Source organism: Vanellus vanellus, assembly GCF_965231255.1.
Source record: "Vanellus vanellus genome assembly, chromosome: 6".
NCBI lineage: Eukaryota > Metazoa > Chordata > Aves > Charadriiformes > Charadriidae > Vanellus > Vanellus vanellus.
Window position 1 is genome coordinate 46,988,953 of NC_138911.1, and position 20,429 is coordinate 47,009,381.

The window sequence follows — 20,429 nt, forward strand, 5'->3', positions numbered from 1 at the left end:
TTCATCCTGTTATTTTTCTGTTGGCCAAACTCTCAGCTACTTTCTTTAAGAGAAACAGAAACTTTTCTCTGTCGTACTAGAGTCTACCTGCCCTCAGGAAGCAGCTAAAGGTTGTGACTAGTATGGGAGGCCATAATGTAATTATACATTTTTCAGATTTTCATAGCTTTTAGTTTCAGCCTTCTAGTGTTCTCATTCTGTGTGTAGGAGGAACAGGGCATTTCTAAGGCCCTAGGAATGCATTGCAGGTATAGTAATGTGTTACACTTTTAGCAGTATGGATTTCTTTAGCCCCAGCATATTCTCCGATCACTTACTTTACTTTCTTTTCTCTGGTGACTTACTTTACTCTTGAGAGTGAAACGGACTGTATTAACAAACCCACAGCTTTGCAGGTTCAGATGTATTTGTTGTATGGGCTTCACTCAGCACAGCTGATTTATTTGGGGATTTAGTTCATGGGAAAGCTAAGCTTTTGTAAAATAAATATGGCCTGAGTAACTTTTGATTCTTGAAAAAAATGTTGTTTATGAATAGCCTTTAGCTTTTAGTTTGTTTTGCTTTTTTGCGTGGAGAAACGTGTCTAATACATTAGTTTTCTACCTACATTTCATTCTTTGAATAATTTGAGATGTTTGTATTCTCAAAGTCTCCCATTAGCTCACTGGCAGTGTAAAAAGAGATAAATAACTATCCAACTTGACTCAGAGGGGCATTGATTTAATTACAGATAACTATACACTTTGTATCTACTATTTTATTGTGGTTACCCTTGTTGCTGTACTTTGTAGAATTGGGCATTACGTTTTTATCAAATCAAGAAATCATTCATGTACTTTACTCAATAACTTAAAGTATGAAATGATTCTACATCAAGTAGATTGTCTGACCTGTGTTCTGTACTTTGACATGCTCAGCCACTGAAGAAAGGAGCTGAATGAGATGGGTGCATTCTGCCCCTTCAACTACATCCATGTCTTCAGTACTTCTAAAATACCTTTAATTCATTGATGGTGTTCACGGCTGTAGTAAGAAATAAATACATTTTTTTAAAAAGTAAAATATCTGTACTATATTTCTGCTTCATTTAATTTCTTCATTCCTGTGCCTTAGTTTTTTTGGCATGTTTTAACCTACCCTAAAGGACTCAACAGCCATGCCTAGTGTGATATTGTTCTCTTGTAGTTGATGCAGGGGACTGAACGATTGGATCATGGAAACTTTCCTGAAACTTAAAAAAATCAGCCCAAGGCAAATTTTTTAGTCCAGTCTTCTTTAGTCCAGAAGATCCTACAAAGTAACGTGTTGGTTGATGCAAGAATTGTTGCCTATCTTTTCTACTCTGTAATATGCTATTAAACATGCATAGTTTAGAGAGTTTTGCAGGAAATAAACTGTGGTTTTATTGGCAAGCCTTTGCTAACCTAAATGTGTGATAAACATAGCAAATGTGAAGCTGGGAGTTTGATAGAATTCTACAGATTGCTTAACAGATGGAGCAAACCTTTGATAACCAGATTTCCATAAGGACAAACATGGCCTTCTTTGTTGTCTTATACTGATGGATCTTTCTTTAGAAAAGTCCTTTTTTGTTTTTAACTATTTTTGTAGTTCCTCAATGGAAAAGGTGGTAAAAACTGCCTGTGGCACTATGGAAGCATGGAGACAAAATAGCCATCTATTGAGACCCTCAGGGAACTATTGGGCAAAGTGACAGAAATGAAGAGCTTGAACCATCACTTCAGCATGGCGGCAGCTGAATCTGACAAGGATTCCGGATATTCAGGTTTATAAAAATATTGCATTACCTTTTTCTTTTATGTTATCTTGCTCAGACATAGCTTTTATTGGTGATGTTTGCCAAATCTGACTTTAGCCCCTTACAGTTTGTGTCTCGTTACCTGGGAAGGCCTTTGTATGCAAGACAGGTTGCATCTGCAGTCATCCCACCATCAAACTTTTCTGGAGTGGAGCTTTATGTAGTTATAAAGTTCATCCTGTGAATTTGAATGGCATGGGAATTTAAAATGTGCCTAATAAAGAAATGAATGGAAGAATTTCAGACTTCAGAGTCTGGAAGTGGGGATGGCAAAATTACTTTTTGTTCCTTGCAGTGATGAATGAACTGTTGGATTATGCTGTTTAATATCTCTTTATGATTTGACCAGATTGTCAGTATAGCCTGATAAACCAGAGTCATTGTTATAACATCAGTAGAAAGTAGACACGGTGTGCTGTTTTAATACTCAACAAAACTGCAAAGATTGCCTTTAAAAGAAAAAAAAAGCTTTTTTGAGAGAAACCTGGTTTATTGGGTTTGTAGATAGAAGATTTCAAGACACAAAATGTCTGCAGAACAGAATATGGCTGTGGCAATGCTGGAACCTGTAGTTTATTCCTGCACAAGGTTTTTAGAGCAGTCTTCATGATGGTGTGCAGTCCCTTGGAGACTAAGTACAAAAGAACAAAAAGTAATAGATTTTTTGGGAGACAATATCTGCATGAGAACTGGCCTGGAATATAAACCTTTTTATTAAAGGCTATTTGACAGCTGTCTCTCAGCTGGTCTAATTTTACTGGTATTCCAGAACTCAACTTTATTATTCTTTGTGGCTTGGTTGAAAGGAAGCAAAATAGTAGAACTGAAAGGAGGTAGCAAGCATGCTGCATGCAAAACAACTAACAGCTGAATTCTACATCTGGCAGATGGAAGTTCAGAGTGCCTGAGTGCTATGGAACAGACTGACTCGGAGGATGTGCTGAATGCATTGTGTTGGAATGCAGAGGATGGGCCTTGGCAATGCCCAGTGACCACAAGCAACTCCTTTCCTGCACTTTCTCCTATGGTCGTAATGAAAAACGTGTTAGTTAAGCAGGTAGGGAAGAAATAATACATTGAAAAATATTGCGTGTTCTTAAATTGTTTTGTTGGTGTTATTTTTTAAATATTTGCCATAAATTTTTAAATATTTTTCCTTTCAAAAAGACTTTACAAAGTTGTTGCAGTCTCAACAGTAACTGGTAACTTGAAAAGTTCTATTGTGACAGCCTGTTCTTTTGAGAGGCACTAAGATGGAAAAAATTGTGAAAGGAAGAAGCTCTACTACGTCTACTAAACCTCTTTGTCTCAAAAGGGATACCCAAAAAATAGATCTTTAAGAATGTTATGTAAATAGCACCAAAGATCAAACGAAAAAAAGTGAGTGTTTCTCCTTTTGAAAGCTGATGTTTTCTTTTTCATTCAATAAAGACAGTAAAGTATGACGATAGGTTTTGCTTCCTAGCTCTTAGGTCCTCAGGTTTTTTATGTGCAATGGGAAACACTAATCCAGAATGTTATAAATGAAAAAATTAAATCTGTATCTGAAGTTAGCTGTGGTATTTTTACTTAAACAGTTCTTTATCTTAGTTGCATGTGATGGCTCACATTACAACAATTCCATTTCCTATTTATGTCCTCCAGTATCTTGTTATGTGTTGTTTCTCAGCACATTTGTGAGACTCCTAAATTTTACTTTGTAACGGAAGATAGAGAGCTCCAGGTTCAAAGTATTGCCATATTATTAGGCCTTTTGCTGAGTACTCCTGTTTTCTGAGCAGAGCAAAATTCTTCAGCGTTTTTTATTAGAATACTTCTGAAAATATGGTGAGAAGGGGGGGAAAAATATAGATCCTGATTCTTTTTCTACTGAATCTGTTATGACAACAAGCAAAACCTATTAAATTGAAATGCTGTGTATTAATGCTAACACATGTATGGATTTCTAGTATTTGGCAGATTATTCATTTGTGGGGGAGATGGTTCTGATCTCTGAGCGTTGTGCTTTATCTTGACAAACATTTTTTTTTTCTTTATGGTCATGTTCCTAGATGTGTGGAAAAAATACTGTTTAAACAAATGCTGAAATTTTCATATAGTGGGGAGTAGGCAAGCTTCACGAAAGGTTGATAGCCTTTGGCCCAGAACTCAAAAATTACACACTGATTGCAGTGGTAGTCTAATGTTAAACTCCAGGTTGTGTTGCAAACAGTTAGGAGAAGTAGCTAATATATATATATATATATAGATAGATAAAAAATACATAATATACATATATAAAAAATATATATAAAAAATGGTAGTGTAGCAAAAAGGGAGTTCAGGGAGGAAGAGGTGGAGGTAGATAAAATTACCAGACTCGGTACTCTTAAGCATTGCATCATAACACCTAGGTCTAATTATGTATGGTTAAGGAAAATAACATTAAATTGAAAAGTGTTTACTGCAATAAGCATCCAGTTACTGCTGTTTATTTGTTTCAGTTTCTATCAGTATCATCCTTCTGTCTTAGAACCACTGTGATCCTGTGCAGTGATGGTTACCTACGTTCCCAATTTCAGAGTGTAAACAGCTAACAATAATGTTACTAAAAAAAAAAAAATACAAGACTTACAGAAACCTTGCCACAAGCAGCACTGTGTTTCAGAGAATTAACCCGCTTGATTTTTATAAGTCCTTAATAAGTAGGAAGGCTTTTTGTCCCAAAGACACTGATGCATGCAGGATGTTGGGTTTCATTTAAAAAAAAAAAACCCAAACCACTTTGCAGAATTAGTAAAATAAACGTGTCCTTCTCTACAAAAAATGAGAATTTGTGTTCTGCTCTTGTTCTCCTACCCAATGTGAGTGGAAATGAGAAGAAAGTAGATAAGAAATAGGAAAAAGCAAAAACAAGTTAAATAGTTACCACAGCTCTTTTGGCCTCAATAATTTTGGGGCTTTAATGTTTTAGGTACTGTACAGTTGTGCAGTAAATGACAACTTCTGACCCCAAAACTTTGTTCCTTAAGGCTGCACGTTCTGTCCTCTATGTGTATAACCATGGTATTTATATACTTCCTCACTCCTAACATCTCCAGATACTTTTCTTCTGAATGTGTTTGTCCTTTCTTATGTGATAAGGTAGTAATGTTTCATAGAATCATAGGGTTGGAAGGGACCTCTGGAGATCATCTAGTCCAACCCCCCTGACAGAGCAGGGCTACCTTAGAGCAGGTTGCACAGGAACACGTCCAGGTGGGTTTTGAATGTCTCCAGAGATGGAGACTCCACCACCTCCCTGGGCAGCCTGTTCCAGTGCTCTGCCACCCTCAGGGTAAAGAAGTTCCTCCTCATGCTTAGGTGGAACTTCCTATACTCAAGTTTGTGCCCGTTACCTCTTGTCCTGTCACTGGGCACCACCGAAAAGAGCCTGGCCCCATCCTCCTGGCACCCACCCTTTAAGTATTTATAAGCATTGATCAGGTCCCCCCTCAACCGTCTTTTTTCCAGACTAAAGAGACCCATTTCCCTCAGTTTTTCTTCATAAGAGAGCTGTTCCAGTCCCCTAATCATCTTGGCAGCCCTATGCTGCACCCTCTCCAGCAGTTCCCTGTCCTTCTTGAGCTGGGGAGCCTAGAACTGGACACAGTACTCCGGGTGTGGCCTCACCAGGGCAGAGTAGAGGGGGAGGATGACCTCCCTTGACCTGCTGGCCACACTCTTCTTGATGCACCCCAGGATGCCATTGGCCTTCTTGGCCACAAGGGCACATTGCTGGCTCATGGTCATCCTGTTGTCCACCAGGACTCCCAGGTCTCTTTCTACAGAGCTGCTCTCCAGCAGGTCAGCCCCCAACTTGTACTGCTGCATGGGGTTATTCCTCCCCAGGTGCAGCACCCTACACTTGCCCTTACTAAATTTCATGAGATACCTCTCCGTCCAACTCTCCAGCCTGTCCAGGTCTCTCTGTATGGCGGCACGGGCTTCTGGTGTGTCAGCCACCCCTCCCAGCTTTGTATCATCAGCAAACTTGCTGAGGGTGCACTCTATCCCCTCATCCAAGTTGTTGATGAATATATTGAACAGGACTGGACCCAGTACTGACCCCTGGGGAACACCACTCGTCACTGACCTCCGACTAGACTCTGCGCCCCTAACCACAACCCTCTGAGCTCTGTCTTGCAACCAGTTTTCTATCCTCCTTGCTGTCCATTCATCTAACTCACTCTTCCTAAGCTTCCCTATGAGGATGCTGTGGGAGACCGTGTCGAATGCCTTGCTGAAGTCAAGGTAGACCACATCTACCGCTCTTCCCTCATCTATCCATCCACTCACCCCATCATAGAAGGCTATCAGATTAGTCAGGCATGATTTCCCTTTTTTTTTTTTTTTTTTTTGCCATTTCTTTTTTACAAGGTCTGTACTCCTATTCCGTAAGCATCTTGCCCACTGAACCAAAGGAATTCTGTGTCAGAGTAGGTAACTGAATCTCATCTCCAAGTCTTGGTGTCCTAATCAGTGGGTAATACCTGCTTTTGACCAGTTCAAGCCTTTGTTGGGGGAATGAAGTTCAGCAAAGCATGCTAGCATTTACCAGTTTAAATCTTAGGAGACTGGGGAAAGGAGGTGGATTTCAGATGGCTCAGTATAGTACTAAAAATAATAAGATGTATTTGCATTAGCTAAAAACTGTGCCTTCAGCAGGCCTGCCAATAGCACTTCAAGTCATAAGGAATTGGAAGAGCAGCTGGCAGTATATTATATTAGTATAATTGTAGTGGTGATGACCTAAATGCGTTAAAAAGTGAGATTTTGCTTCAAAAAGAAATAGTATCTCTTACTAGACCATTTGATATGTTTGGAGAAAAGCACACATGCTTTTTGTCCAGGAGATCTTGTGAAAATCTGTAGTAATTTATTTGAGGAGGAAGAGGCAACGTCTTGTAAAAATTGATGTATTCCCCTATATTACAGAATATGGCTTGTGGAAGGGAGTAAAAACTTTTTCTTGAAATATAATGCTTTTAAGGTTTATTGGTGTGCACCATTTTACCAGAGGTGTGGAGTTAAACTGCTCTGGGCTTACAACAGTTTTTTTTCCTTGCATTGGTTGATATTCAGCATTTTTTTTTCTACTTCATGGCTTTAAATGTATTGAAACTGTCTGTTGTACTTGAGATTGCAAGACTTACTGAACAGCTGTCGTCTATTTTAAATAACCATTTCAAAAGCTTTCTGTAAGAGTAGAATTGACAAGATTAGAGTTGCTGCCTTTCAACAAAGAGGGAGTCTGAAATGTTCCGAAAATGTCTGTGTAGTCTTTCTTTGACTCTCTTAAAATATTTCATAACCACAATGCTTAATTATTTTTCAACTTTTCTGTACACTTGTTGTTCAGCCCCAGGTCTGGGTCAAACTTTTACATGAGCATTGTACAATATAAGCATGCACTGTAATCCTCATTTAGGAAAGCATATATAAATTCAGATTTGTTTTTTCAGAATTGTTTTAAAATGTATCTGCTGTTCCATAGTAAAAGGATTATGGATTACAGCTTTGATTCTAGTGCTATGCTCTGTCAGAAAAAGAGAAGGATGAGTTTGATGGAAAACTGTTCAGAACATATTAATTGGACACTATATCAAATATAGAAAAATGGCACAGTCCACCTATTTCAATTAAGGTTTTTTGATCCTCTTCAACAATGTGGTTGTAAGACTTCTGGTTTTTTTCCCCCGCTTGTGCTTCTCAGGGGAGTTCATCACAGCTCCAGTCTTGGACTGTGCAGCCATCCTTTGAAGTGATTCCAGCTCAGCCACAGCTACTGTTTCTTCGTCCATCAGTCCCACCTCCCATTAACCCTCACCCTGTTGGGAAAAAGAGAAATGACTCCACTAATTACCTGCCCATCCTGAATTCTTATCCCAAAATAGCACCACAGCCATGCAAAAGAGATCACTCCTTTGATCCAGAAGAACGTCAGGAAACTAATTGCCATAAACGACTTTGCACAGAAGCACCCAAGATGGAGACTTCTCCTGTACTGAGGAGCACAGGCTTGCCTACTAGTCCTTTTGCCCATCTACCAGTTAGCTTTAAGACCACTCAGGACTCTAACCAGCAAAGTTCTTCAACTCTGGTGACAAGCGGAAAACTGTCGGCTCTTCCTGGTTTTCATCGTGTTCCCAGTGATGCTCAGAAAGTGCCAGGTTTGACTCCCCTTTTGCCTTTTGGAACTCTGCAGGCAACAAAGTGCACCCCTCGTGAGAGTGCAGCACAGACTACAATGCAGTCTGCAGTGTGGAGCCCCCCATTGATACCAGAAGAGATTTGCACTACCCCTGAGTTGCTCTTGCAGCAACAAAGCAAGTGCAGACGCTTTCAGAATACACTCGTCGTGCTACGCAGGTCAGGATTACTGGAGATCACTTTAAAAACCAAGGAGCTCATTCATCAGAACCAGGTGACTCAGGCTGAGTTGGACCGGCTGAAGCACCAAACACAGCTTTTCATAGAGGCAATAAAGAACAATGCTCCACAGTCGTGGGCAGAGCTAGAAGCATCTCTAACAGGATCTAATAAAGCTGATAGCAAGCTTGAAGACTCCACTTATCCCAACGTGTAGTGAAAAGGTACATAGGTGTTGGTCAAGTTATTTCTGTGCCTCCTATTCCTGTCTCAAGTTTTTACTTGAGTATTTTCTGAGTCCAAGACTTGTGAAGCGGAATGCCATTAACAACTAGTTAGTTGTGGGACTGGGATAGCGTGGTGGGGTCTTGAGAGAATGGGTACTTAATACTTCAGTGTGACCTTGAACTCCGTGCTAACTCTGTGTACTTCCTTGGACTTGAGAAGCTTGGATGTATTCTGCTGGCATGTTCCCATTCCTGCAGTGAAAAGACAGTCATTTGCAGTATTCTGTAAGGAAGCATCTTCCTATTCCCATCTTCAGATAGCTAGTTTGGAGAATGGAACAGCAGAATGAGCCCAAATATTGGGCCATCATCAGCTGCAAGTAGATGAAGGGAGTTGGTGTAAGGAGAGGAAACTTAGGTTGGTGGGCTGTTGCTGTCGTTTGTTGTAGCAGAGAGTCTTGTTTGGGGGTTTTAACACATTTGAATTAGTGGAGATCTGCTTGTGCTGAAGCAGTATTCTATATTCTCTGCAGTCTTTGGTCAAAGTGATGAGTCTTAGAACCCAAGTGAAATGAAATGTTTTGATGAGTATACTTTTGATTTTGATCTGTACAGTTTGAGTGAGCAAAAAATCACAAGGCTTGCACAGGAAGTGTTTGTTCCAAAGCCATATTTATTAATGGCTAACAAGTGTACAAGGCAAGTGGCTTTGGATTTTCTTGGTAGTTAACAGATTAAACATTGTTATTAAAAACTGCAGTGACTTTTTTTTTTAAACAGTACAAGGAAGATATTCATTCACCAGGATTAATTTGGCAAGACTAGTTTCATATTATTTGACATGTGTATCTTTAGTTTACAAGCCTAAACTCCTCTTTTTTTTTTTTTTCTGTGAAAACAGATTGCTAAGTATGAAAAAAAAAAAAAGAGAGAAAAAAGAGGAGAGAGATGAAAGGAAAAGGAGCATAATGGCCTGTGGTAAAGCAAGTCCATCTCCCATCTCCCCTCTTTTTTTATTTAGAGAAATCAGATTAATGTACCTGGAGAAGGGGGGGGAGGGGGGGAGGGAGAGAGAGAGAGATGTCAGCTTGGATAATCTAAAAATGTTATCTACCTGAGTTTGAACTTCAGAAAAAAAACCCAAACTAACACAAACCAAACCCCAAAATATTTTTCTTCCATGTAAATGTGTATCATTCCTAGCCTGCTTGCCTTGAGATATAGCAAACACCACTGTGTGCATAAGATATTAGGCCTTAGTAGTAGAGATCCACAGTAGCCATGTTACAAAAGCTGTTCTGTAGTCATTTATTTCATTCCAGTTGGTCTAGACACTTAATTATGGCACTCCCTCCAATCTGAAGGGGTTTTTTTGAGGCAGTCTGTAGAGAACTAAGAATATCTTGGTCTAAGAATGTTAAGGAATCTGGATTGTTAATGTATGTTCCTTTATGTGTGACAATGTTTTCAAAAAAATTGTGCAGTTTAGGTGACTGATATTTTCATGCTTTGATCACTTCTATCACCTGTTTCAGATTATTAAAAAAAGAAACTTGAAAGTAGAGTGGATGTCTTGCTAATTTGTGAATAGACCTTTTCATTTTCTGATGCCTCGGGGAATCAATATTGCAGAAGACTGTGGGAAATGCTTTTGTAGTCTTCCTCAATTATGTGCGTTAGAGAAATTGTAAGGGGCTTACCTCTTGTAAGGGGTTTCCCCCGTTTTAGACTGATGAAAAGAAATACCGTACATGCCTCACAAAGAGGAGAAATGTGAGTCATATTGGTACTAGCCATAGGCCTAGAGAGAAACTTTGTGGCAGGATTCACCCTAGTGAAGCTGTAGCAAACTAATACCCATACCTTTCATTGTATCCTGTCCACCTGCTGAAGACTAGCACAGTACATGCAAATTGATTAAAAGAAAATTGTTCTTAGACTATGTTCTGTCATGTATTTTTTAAAATATACCTGCTATAATTGTGCATACTAGGATGTCTCATAACTCGCAGCATGGCAATATCGAAACTCAGCCAGCAAACCCAGAAGGCAGGAAAGCAGCATAGTACAGTGTAATAATGTAGGACACGTCCGATCTAGCTCTTCTGGAATCAGTTGTGATATCTGCACTTAATGACATTTGGCAGGACAGATGTGATGGTACCTTAGGCCATTTGTGAAAGAATCCCAAAAGATAAGCTTGTTTCTTCAAAGCTTCTCACAGGAAGGAGAGGAGGCAGTTCTATTGATCTGATACCTTTAATAGGCCTAAAGGTGAAGTGTGAAAAAATGCATAGGATATCTTTCCTACTTTTCCTAAAATCCTTATTCTGTCCATCAAATAGAGAGGAGAATTTGAAGTTCAGAATATATGTATTTTTAGGTAGCAATTGTCCTAGAAAGCAAGATGATAGACTTGGGCTACCTAGAGATGAAAGGAAGCCAGAAAAAAGGAAGTCCAGTCCATTTGAGACAAGAAAAAGTGTGTCTATCGGTGACCTCTTCTCCATCCTATTTCCAGTTCTCTGATAGAGTAAAAGAAAGGAACAATTAGCCTTGCAGGGTAATGCCCTCTAACTTAGGGAGTCTCCTGCACCACAGGAGTGCAGGAGTCCTCACAGTACCACATGTATTTTTTTTCCCCTCACAGCACTGAGCATGGGCTGAAGTGGGTGTGCATATAGCGGATGGGCCTTTCAGCTGGTGTAATTTGTATAAATATATATTCAATAAATCTGTGAATAAAGTCCAGCAGCTAGTTAGAAATCTCCTACCTGGCATCGGTCCAGACTTAAATAGTATTTGCTGATCTAGAAAAACCTACTCTGAAACTATTGTATGTAAATCTGGGGCCCCTTAGGAAAGATATCCCTAGATAACTGCAAATCTTGACGCAACATCTATAAAAAAGGATGTTGAAGGTACCTAGTGATAGATATGTCATCAAGTACCATTCTTTTCAGTTTCTCGTAGCTGCCTGTATTCCTGATAAAGCCCTGATAAACCTTTAAACAATAAGGGCTTTCCTTTCTTGGCTTCAATTTAATAAAATAGGTTAGCTTGGAACTCTGTTGAGAAAACTAGTTGACCACAATAGGACCAGAATAGGTCCTGATTCTGGGCAGTATTGGAAGTGGTCCAATAGATTTGAGCAGAAACATTAGCCTCTCTGATTGGAAACCTGTAAGCAGTGAACTTAGAGATTTTTTGACCCAAGTTTGAAGCAGCAAGACTTTGCATTAACAATGTAGCTGAAGACAGCTGTCCCAGTCTAAAAATCCCCCCAGGAGGGCCTGCTGGGGCTTCAGTTGCTGCTGACAACTAGCAGCAGGGTAGCTTGATGGGTCAGACAGACTTTGGGTTTTCTATTAAGTCTTAATAAATGTCGGTATTTTTGATTAACTTTTACTATGTATTTTTGAAATTCTACTGCTCTAGATGGAATGTAAACATTTTCTGTACTTTTGAAGTCTGATGCCAGCTCTGAATACAGTAGCCTAAGAACTCTGTTATCGAACATGACCTTTTTACTAAAACTTTACAGAAACAGACTGTGAAATATGAATGAAATAAAGTATATACTTGAAAAGTTTGTGGGCTATTTTAATCCTGTTAAACTGCAAAGTCCATGGTTCCAAAGCATGCTTTACATACAGCTCCATAACAGCATGTTGCCTGTGTGGGAAAGTGCAGATCCAAAAGTGATACTATGATGTATTTCTCTGAAGAGAGTCATGTGAGCTTTAATAGTATGTATGAATTAAAGGGTCTCTGGGAGGAGTGTGAGTAAAAGTGGGCTGTACAAAACACTAAAAATATATTGTCGTGGGTGACCATTGCCATAGATCTGTCATGAGCAACCTGGAAGGATTTTTCCATCTCTGAACTGTTATCTCCACAGGATGACTGTACATTACACTCACCGTCTGTGCAGGGTGAACTCCTACACTGCATCTTAATCCTGTCAGCCGGGTATGCAGTAGTTCTAAATTGTGAAGTGAGGATCTTGGCTACTGAAAGAATTACTTGAGTGAAAAATTCTACTCTTTTGAAGAACATTCTTTAATTAAACTTTTCAGCTTTTCACTAAAACACATTTTTTCAAAATGTGATCATCTTTACACAGTCTTTTCTTTGTTTAAAGATGACTCTTACAGTGAGAACTAGGTAGTCATTCGCAGAACATCTAGCAGCCTTGTGGCATGAGATCCTGTCCTAAGGTGCAAGAGATTTTGGTTAACGTGGCACCAGAAAAGGCAATAACTTGAACCTCATTACTTTACATTGAAAAAGGAGTGCCATCAATTGAAGTAATTTTGTTCCCTGTGACTGGAAACTCAGTGTTTACAAATTTTGTATTTGTAAAAGGCATAGTTACAATTCAAGCAGGAAATTTTCAGGTCTGCGTCTCTTCTAGCTAGCTTTTTCTTTACATGGTGAAGTCTATCTGCAGGATGTCAGACCTGTTCACCTTTATTTCACTGACGCCAAAAAGGTGCATTGCTTCTTTCAGGTGTGCTGCATCTGTCTTGTTTTTCTTTCTTGACATACAAACAGTCTGAAAGGAGCAGTACCCCTTGCAGGCTTGGGCTGAGAAATCTCCTGGCATGCAAAGTTTCTGGCATCCACTAGGTTGAAGGTAGTGTGCTGTAACTGCTTTCATTCTCGTAATTCCTGGGACAGAAATGCAGGGTCTCTACCTACACAATTTTACGCTCTTGTTGTATCTAGGTGGTGCTTTTTTTTCAGGCTGCTGTGTAATGCAGCCATGTAGTCCTGACTGTATTACTTGATCCAGAGTGTCCAAAACACATTGGACTTCTCTTCCCTTCTTAAATCTGTACCTCCTTTGAAGCATGTCCATGAGACAAACTGAACTATTCCAGTGTAATCTGATTGAGAAGGCAACACCATGTGTTCAGTCTGCTCTCTTGTAGAGCACGGTTTCCAAGACTTCCTCAGATTCTTTTTTGAACTAAGCGTGCTTCTAGAGGAAGCATCCTGCTTTGATTTGAAAGCTCCTAGAGATGAAGAATCCACCCAAATTGTTCAAAACATAATTACTTACTGTTAAAAATGTGCCTCATATTAAGCCTGAATTTGTCGTCTTTCAGTATCCAGCTGTCAGATCTTTTGCCTTTTGTCAGCTAAACTGAAGCACATGCTGTGACATTGCTGTTTTCACTGTAGGCATTTACAAACTGAACAAGTCATTCTTTAGCTTTCTTTTTTAAAGTAAGCTCTCAAATCTTTTGAATCCTTTATTCATCTGTGGCACTCTTTTTTGGCTCCTTTAGAATTATTTAAATGCACCTTTAATTGGAATACTAACATTAATAACAAAACAGGGTTGCTAAAAGAGTTGCACAATACCAACCCTCCCTACTGCTACTCTGCCTCATTTTTATAGTAGCCTTAGCCATGGCATCGGATGGGAACTCTAAATCGTCCTTGGACCTGTTGCTTCTGTGGTTGGTAAACCTTTGTCCTTTAAGTATGTTTCCATACTCCTTTGAATGCATTTTGCAGCCAGAAAGCAAAAGAAACTGTTTTTAATAAGTGACCAATTGCATTCATTGGTTACCTCTGCTTCTTTCCCTCAAAACTTTTTCACCTTTAGATTTTAAAGGTAATTTTGTTTTATTCCAATTATTAAAAAGAATATTAAATAATGTTACAGTCGAACCAATTTTATACCCTTTTCAAAATAAGAGTAGAAGATAGTGTTTAACAGGTCTCTATATACAACTCAGAAACCATAGTTGTAATGCATTTCACACCATCAGGTTAATACTGTATAATTCTGGCTTCAGTCTGTGTCACGTGGCACACTGTTAAATGCCTGTCAGAAGTATAAATATTATATCTGTGTTGTTTTTTTCCTCAACCAATTTTTAATTCTAGTTCATCAAATAAAGGAATCAATTTTATTTGACCAGCTCTATTTTTATAAGCTTCACTAGTTTCAATTATTTTTGCTTTCTATGTCCTCAATTAATCAAAAGTTATGGGTTATTCCATTATTTTCTCTTAGTTGTGCAGCCTAGGTTCATTCAGATCAGTCTACTTACCTGCTGAAAAGCTGATGCTGTAATAGTTCTTCCATCTCCTCAGTTCTCTGAAATCTTTCCTAGTGGTCTGAAATTTCATTGAAATAGTATTGTTGTTCCAGAGAGCTTCTTGGTTAGCTCCTGTTAAATTTTCAATCGCAACTTACTCAGGCTTGCTGACTTTAAAATGTTTAATAACTGTTGTTTAAAATGTCCTGAATTACTTTTTGAAGTGGAAATCAAGCTGCTGTAATGATACAAGAGGAATACATCTGGCTTTTTTCTAATTGCTCAACAGAAATTTTTGTGAAATGCTTTTGCCATTCTCCTCTGCAGCAATATAATTTCCATCTTGAAATGGAGCGCTGCCAGCATAAAGATTTCTTCTGCATCTCGTATATTTTAAGAAATGCAGGAAGCGGGCTTTCCAGGGCCAAAAGGGGAGTTTCATCAACTTCATTGTTTTCTTCTTGTTCTTATTGCGATTAAATTAATTGAGCTAGTTTAATGGAACTGGAATGCCTCTTACCATGCCCACTCAGGCAATCTTACCATTTTTCCGTAGCAGTAGTAAGGGGTTTTTTTTTAGGCCGCTCATATTTACCAGGACTAAGAAATCCAATAACAGACAGAAAATCAGTCCTTATTGGTTTATAATAGATAGGACTGCTTGAAAAGTATGTGTGTTTTCAATGGAAAACTCCCGTGTTTTTATTGGAAATGAAAATGTATTTTGGCTGGAAGCTTAGTGTTTTGCGGTGTTAGTCATAGCATTCATTTCTCAGTAAATCTCAAGCACTACGGAAAGAGTCTGGTCCGTGGGGGTGAGGGAAGATGTTATTCCCCTTTACCCTCATCCCCTTCTCCTGGATTGTTTTGGGTTGCCAGTACAGGAAACAGGACCCCAACTTTGATGAGTGGTTCCATCGCGTCATGCCGAAGAAGCAGAAGCCCACATAGACAGCCAAAACTGCTCAATCGTATGCTATGGAAGAGGAGACTAATAGAGAACTCTCGAGTAAGTGAGGATGAAACAGCATCTCTGGAGAAAATTGCTAGCTCAATGAGTACAAATGCCATTTTTTCACTTTATCCCTAAAAATTCTAATTAAAAAAAAATATTAAGGGTTTTGTTTTGTACAAAACATCGCTGTGCCAGATAGGCCTTGTTCCACATTTGCCAGAGGCAGAGTTGAATGCAATGACATGACATGGGACATGAGCAGTGTTTCGTGTGGAAAGTGTGAAATACGAGTAGACATTGGGAAAGCTGTTTGACTCAGAGTGAATGTTAACAATGCCTATTGTTTTGTATTCTCACTAAGTATTGTCTCCCTTGCAAATGATAATGCTATACAACATGTCCAAACATGCTCTGAAGTCAGAATAGCATAGTATTCTTCAAAGTGAAATTGGCTCTCGCTGTTCAACATACTGTTGCTGACCGTGCTTGCAGCATGCTTACACGATAATGCTTGCTGAGAACACTGAAAGTGGGTTGCTGACATCAATTGTGTGAGAAATGGTCAGAAAGAATTTCAAAACATTTGTTTCCACACTAGTTGTGCAAAGAAGGCAAGTCTGAGCTTGAAGATAATCATCTGAATACTGAAATGCCTCCAGATGTATAATGGGAGCTGCAGCCAGCCCAAACTGGAACAGAGCACAGCAGTGAAGTGCACTGAGGGTCTATTGCTGTAGTGCTTGTGGTCTGCAGTGGCAGCATTTGGGTAGCAACTGCTGAAGGTAGAGGGACAATGCTCTTCAGAGTGAGATGCGGCACATGCAGGACAACCAGGATCACCATGCAGGTAAGGTGACCCACTTAGTGGATGAGAGAAAGATGTTGTTTACCTAGACTTTAGTAAAGCCTTTGACATTGTTTCCCACAGCATTCTCCTGGAGAAACTGGCTGCTCATGGCTTGGATGGGCCTATGCTTTGATGGATAAAAAAAGAGCTGGATGTCTGGGCCCAAAGAGTGGTGGTGAATGGTGTTAAATCCAGTTGGCAGCCAGTCACAAGTGGTGTTCCCCAGGGCTCAGTATCAGGGGCAGTTCTGTTTAATATCTTTATCAACAATCTGGATGAGGTGATCGAGTGCACTCTCAGTAAGTTCACAGACGACACCAAGTTGGGTGGTAGTGTTGATCTGCTTGAGGGTAGGAAGGCCCTACAGAGGGATCTGGACAGGCTGGATCGATGGGCTGAGGCCAGTAGTATGAGGTTCAACAAGGCCAGGTGCCGGATCCTGCACTCGGGTCACAACAACCCCATGTGGCTCTATAGGCTTAGGAAGAGTGGCTGGAAAGCTGCCTGGTGGAAAAGGACCTCAGGGTGTTGGTCGACAGCTCGCTTAATATGAGCCAGCAGTGTGCCCAGGTGGCCAAGAAGGCAAATAGCACCCTGGCTTGTATCAGGAATAGTATGGCCAGCAGGACTAGGGAAGTGATCATCCTCCTGTACTCAGCACTGGTGAGGCCCCATCTTAAGTACTATGTTCAGTTTTGGGCCCCTCACTCCAAGAAAGACATTGAAGTTCCGGAGTGCATCCAGAGAAGGCTGACGAAGCTGGTGAGGGGTCTAGAACACAAGTCTTATGAGGAGTGGCTGAGGGAACTGAGGTTGTTTAGCCTGGAGTAAAGGAGGCTGAGGGGAGACCTTATGGCTCTCTACAACTACCTGAAAGGAGGTTGTAGCAAGGTGGGTGTTGGTCTCTTCTCCCAAGTAACAAGTGATAGAACAAGAGGAAATGGCCTCAAGTTGTGCCAGGGGAGGTTTAGATTGGATATTAGTAAAAACTTCTTCACAGAAAGGGTTATCAAGCATTGGAACAAGCTGCCCGGGGAAGTAGTTGAGTCATCATCCCTGGAGATATTTAAAAGATGGGTAGACATGGCGCTTAGGGACATGGTTTAACAGTGGACTTAGCATTGTTAGGTTGATGGTTGGACTGGATGATCTTAAAAGTCCCTTCCAACCTGACGATTCTATGAATCTATGATCCTATGAATCTACGATCCTATGAGAAATTGGTGCACAGATACACTAATGGCCCTGGCTAGTTTCTAGCAGTTCAAAATTAAGCTGGGCAGCCTGGACATGTGCCTCATGGCCAAAGCCAAAGGGTCTATTTCTTTGAAAGGCTGGGATGCAAAGATAAAACTTGCCTGCACATTAAAATTGTTACCCTGTTCGTTTTTTCCCCAGCCAAACTTAAAACAGTGATGTTAGGTGAAGCAGAATGATGGACTGCCTCTGCCTGACCCTGGAGCCAGCACAGTTTTGGGAAGCATTGTTGCAGTTCCTAAGGCTTGCTTTTTTTCAAATTCCACTTCTTCTCCAGCACCTAAACACCTACCAGCCTGAGACACTACAGCCACAGCAGTACAGTAAAAGTACAGTAGTACAGTAAAAGGGGTTAGTTTATCAGTGAGCTTAGTTGGGCGAGTGGAAGCAGATGAATGCCAATAAAATAAAAATCCTGAATTCCTGGGAGTGAGGTTACTCCCCAATATCACTTTTCCTGTTCCATGTCATTGTAACGTCTGCTTATCCACAGGGTGAACACCTACCTTAGAGGAGTACCTGCATGCTTGCTTCATCTAGCTGTTCTGGCAGTTGGTTCCGGAACAACCAAGTGCTGGGTAGCCCTGGAAAGGTTCACTATTATCTCTTAAAAAATAATGACAGTAACAGTACCAGGCCACTGCCTGCATCTCACATTGGTGTGGGGAAGGCAGGAAAACGCCCCATTGTTCTCCACAGCTTAGCTTAAGTTTGGGCATGCTTTTGTAATTTCTTTATCACACCCTGTTCTGATGCAAGATCAGTCCTTGGCACATCATTTTTCAATAAATGGGCTACTGCATCCATTTTAGGTCCTTTCAAAATATAACTGTGACTAAAAATAAATCTTTATTTGCCTGAAATTGTTTCTGTTTGGGATGAGGGCAAATATCGCAGCACTTGATTCTTCTTGGACTCTTCTCATACATTTCCATGGCACCCAAGCTCCAGGTCAGAACTGCTCTGACCTGAACACACAAAACAGCATGAAATTGATACTGGCAATTGTGTTCACACTTAATGTCCAACAAGTACAATTAGCACTGACATGTCTAACACATACTTTTGGACTTTTTCCTTTTTTTGAGATTTGCCCTGGTCTCTTTCTTATTAACTCAAAAAAGATCTTGATGTAGATGTGATATTTATGATGTGTAACATCAGCTCTCAGTCTTGTTTTAGTGATTGCTATTGATGCTCAGTATTTGCTTGGCGTGACAAAATATTTGTTTTAAATCAGACACTGTTCTCAGTGCACTGTAATTTTCCATTCCTTTTCTACAGTCTAAACAGTCACATCAGGTAGAAGATAAAATAGGAGAACTTTAAGTGAGGAACTGGTTGCCATATGGCGGGTGCCTAAAATCTCAGCAATTTAAGGGGAAGAAAGTGAAAAAAGATGAAGTAAATTCCACAAAATTAATGCCATAAGTAGGTGGCAGCTGTTAGTAAAGGAGAAGGAGAACAAAGGCAAAGGAAAGGAAAAGAATACTGAACAGCAATGTTACCAAGGATTTTTCTCACAGATGCGTGAAAATAGATTTTAAGGTAACCATCCACACACAGTGTCCTAAACCTGTTTTCCAGGTTTCTTTTAAAAAATCTGAACACTGCATTTTTTACCACAAAGATTATTTTTCCCATGTGATCTAGATGTATAAGCTGAAATGTATCTTGATGGTGGAGATGAACTCACTTGCTGCTTTCACTGAGTGCTTGCTCTTCTCCCCTCCTCTTTCCTCCAGCCAAAAAGTGTGCTATAGGCTTAAGTTTGTGGCTTTAATCCTGCAAATTGCACCCAGCTCAAAAGCACTTGGCACCAGCATCACTACTGCTGCATGAAATAATTCAAACAATAACATATGGTTGGAATTGAGATGGCCCCAGGCTCTGTTCCTTGTCTCACCTTGGAGAAGGCACTTTGATCTTCTTAGTTGTAAAATGAGAAAAGCAATACTTGTTCCCCATTATGAAGTGCTTTAAGATTCTTGTATAAGAATTGCAATGTTGGTATTTATTACAAGTCATGGCTGTGGGCTGTCATGGTTCTGGTGCTGTATTTTCTAAAGGCTGAGCACCTACGTGATTATACTAACCTACATTTTGTTTCATGTTAATAAGCTATATACTCACTGGGATAATTTCCCCTAATGTAATTCCACAAGTGAGTATCGAGACTGGTTCCTTATGGTTTGGAAAACTGAAAGGAAGGAATATAGGGGACTAAAATCTCTACTCCGATGCCTATCCAGGGCAATTTTTATAAATACCTCAAGGTTGATAACACTAGGGGAATGAGGAGAGCGTTAGCAGGCTGTGTTGCAGACACTAAAAAACCCTTTCACGGTGTAAGCAGACATCTGTCTTGCCCCACTTGTATTAATTTGTGCCCACACGTGTCATTTGCCTCCCCAGCATGTAAACCTATTCCTGTCACTACAGTAATGCAACATGTGAAACTGGGGTCAAAAGCCTGGAGGCTTATCAGATGTTTTATTTTCATGTCTAAAAAGTTACAGTATTTGAAATCAGAAAAATACCCTCAATGCAGTCCTGGAAGACACTGAGTACTGCAGCCTAACCAAGAGAACAGAGAAACACGTGAGTAAAACGAAGGGTGGGAGTAGTGCAGCTGTAGTAATGGGACTATGTCTATGCTTGAAGCTAAGAATACGCTCAAATCTTTTTTCCCAGACTGAGCTAGAGTGCTCTGCAACTAGTAGGACTGGGTATTTTCATTATTGTCTCTTCATCCATGGAGCTTCTGTCCTGCTTGCTTACGTGTGTTTACATAGTTTGCACAATTTTGTTGGAGAGACACTGGGATTTGTCAAAGCCCAAGGTGAAAAAGATCAGGACATAGGATTTATAAAGA

The 20,429-nt window shown here is 40.0% G+C and overlaps 1 protein-coding gene across 1 annotated transcript; it reads left to right on the forward strand.

The window, feature by feature from the left end:
• Window positions 1-1,701: 1,701 nt before the first annotated feature.
• On the forward strand, window positions 1,702-8,868 carry CIPC (CLOCK interacting pacemaker). The gene is made up of 3 exons (XM_082485143.1): window positions 1,702-1,786; window positions 2,707-2,876; window positions 7,554-8,868. Exons 1-3 carry the CDS (start codon window positions 1,720-1,722, stop codon window positions 8,424-8,426), a joined length of 1,110 nt encoding a protein of 369 aa, XP_082341269.1. The 5' UTR covers window positions 1,702-1,719; the 3' UTR covers window positions 8,427-8,868.
• Window positions 8,869-20,429: the final 11,561 nt, after the last annotated feature.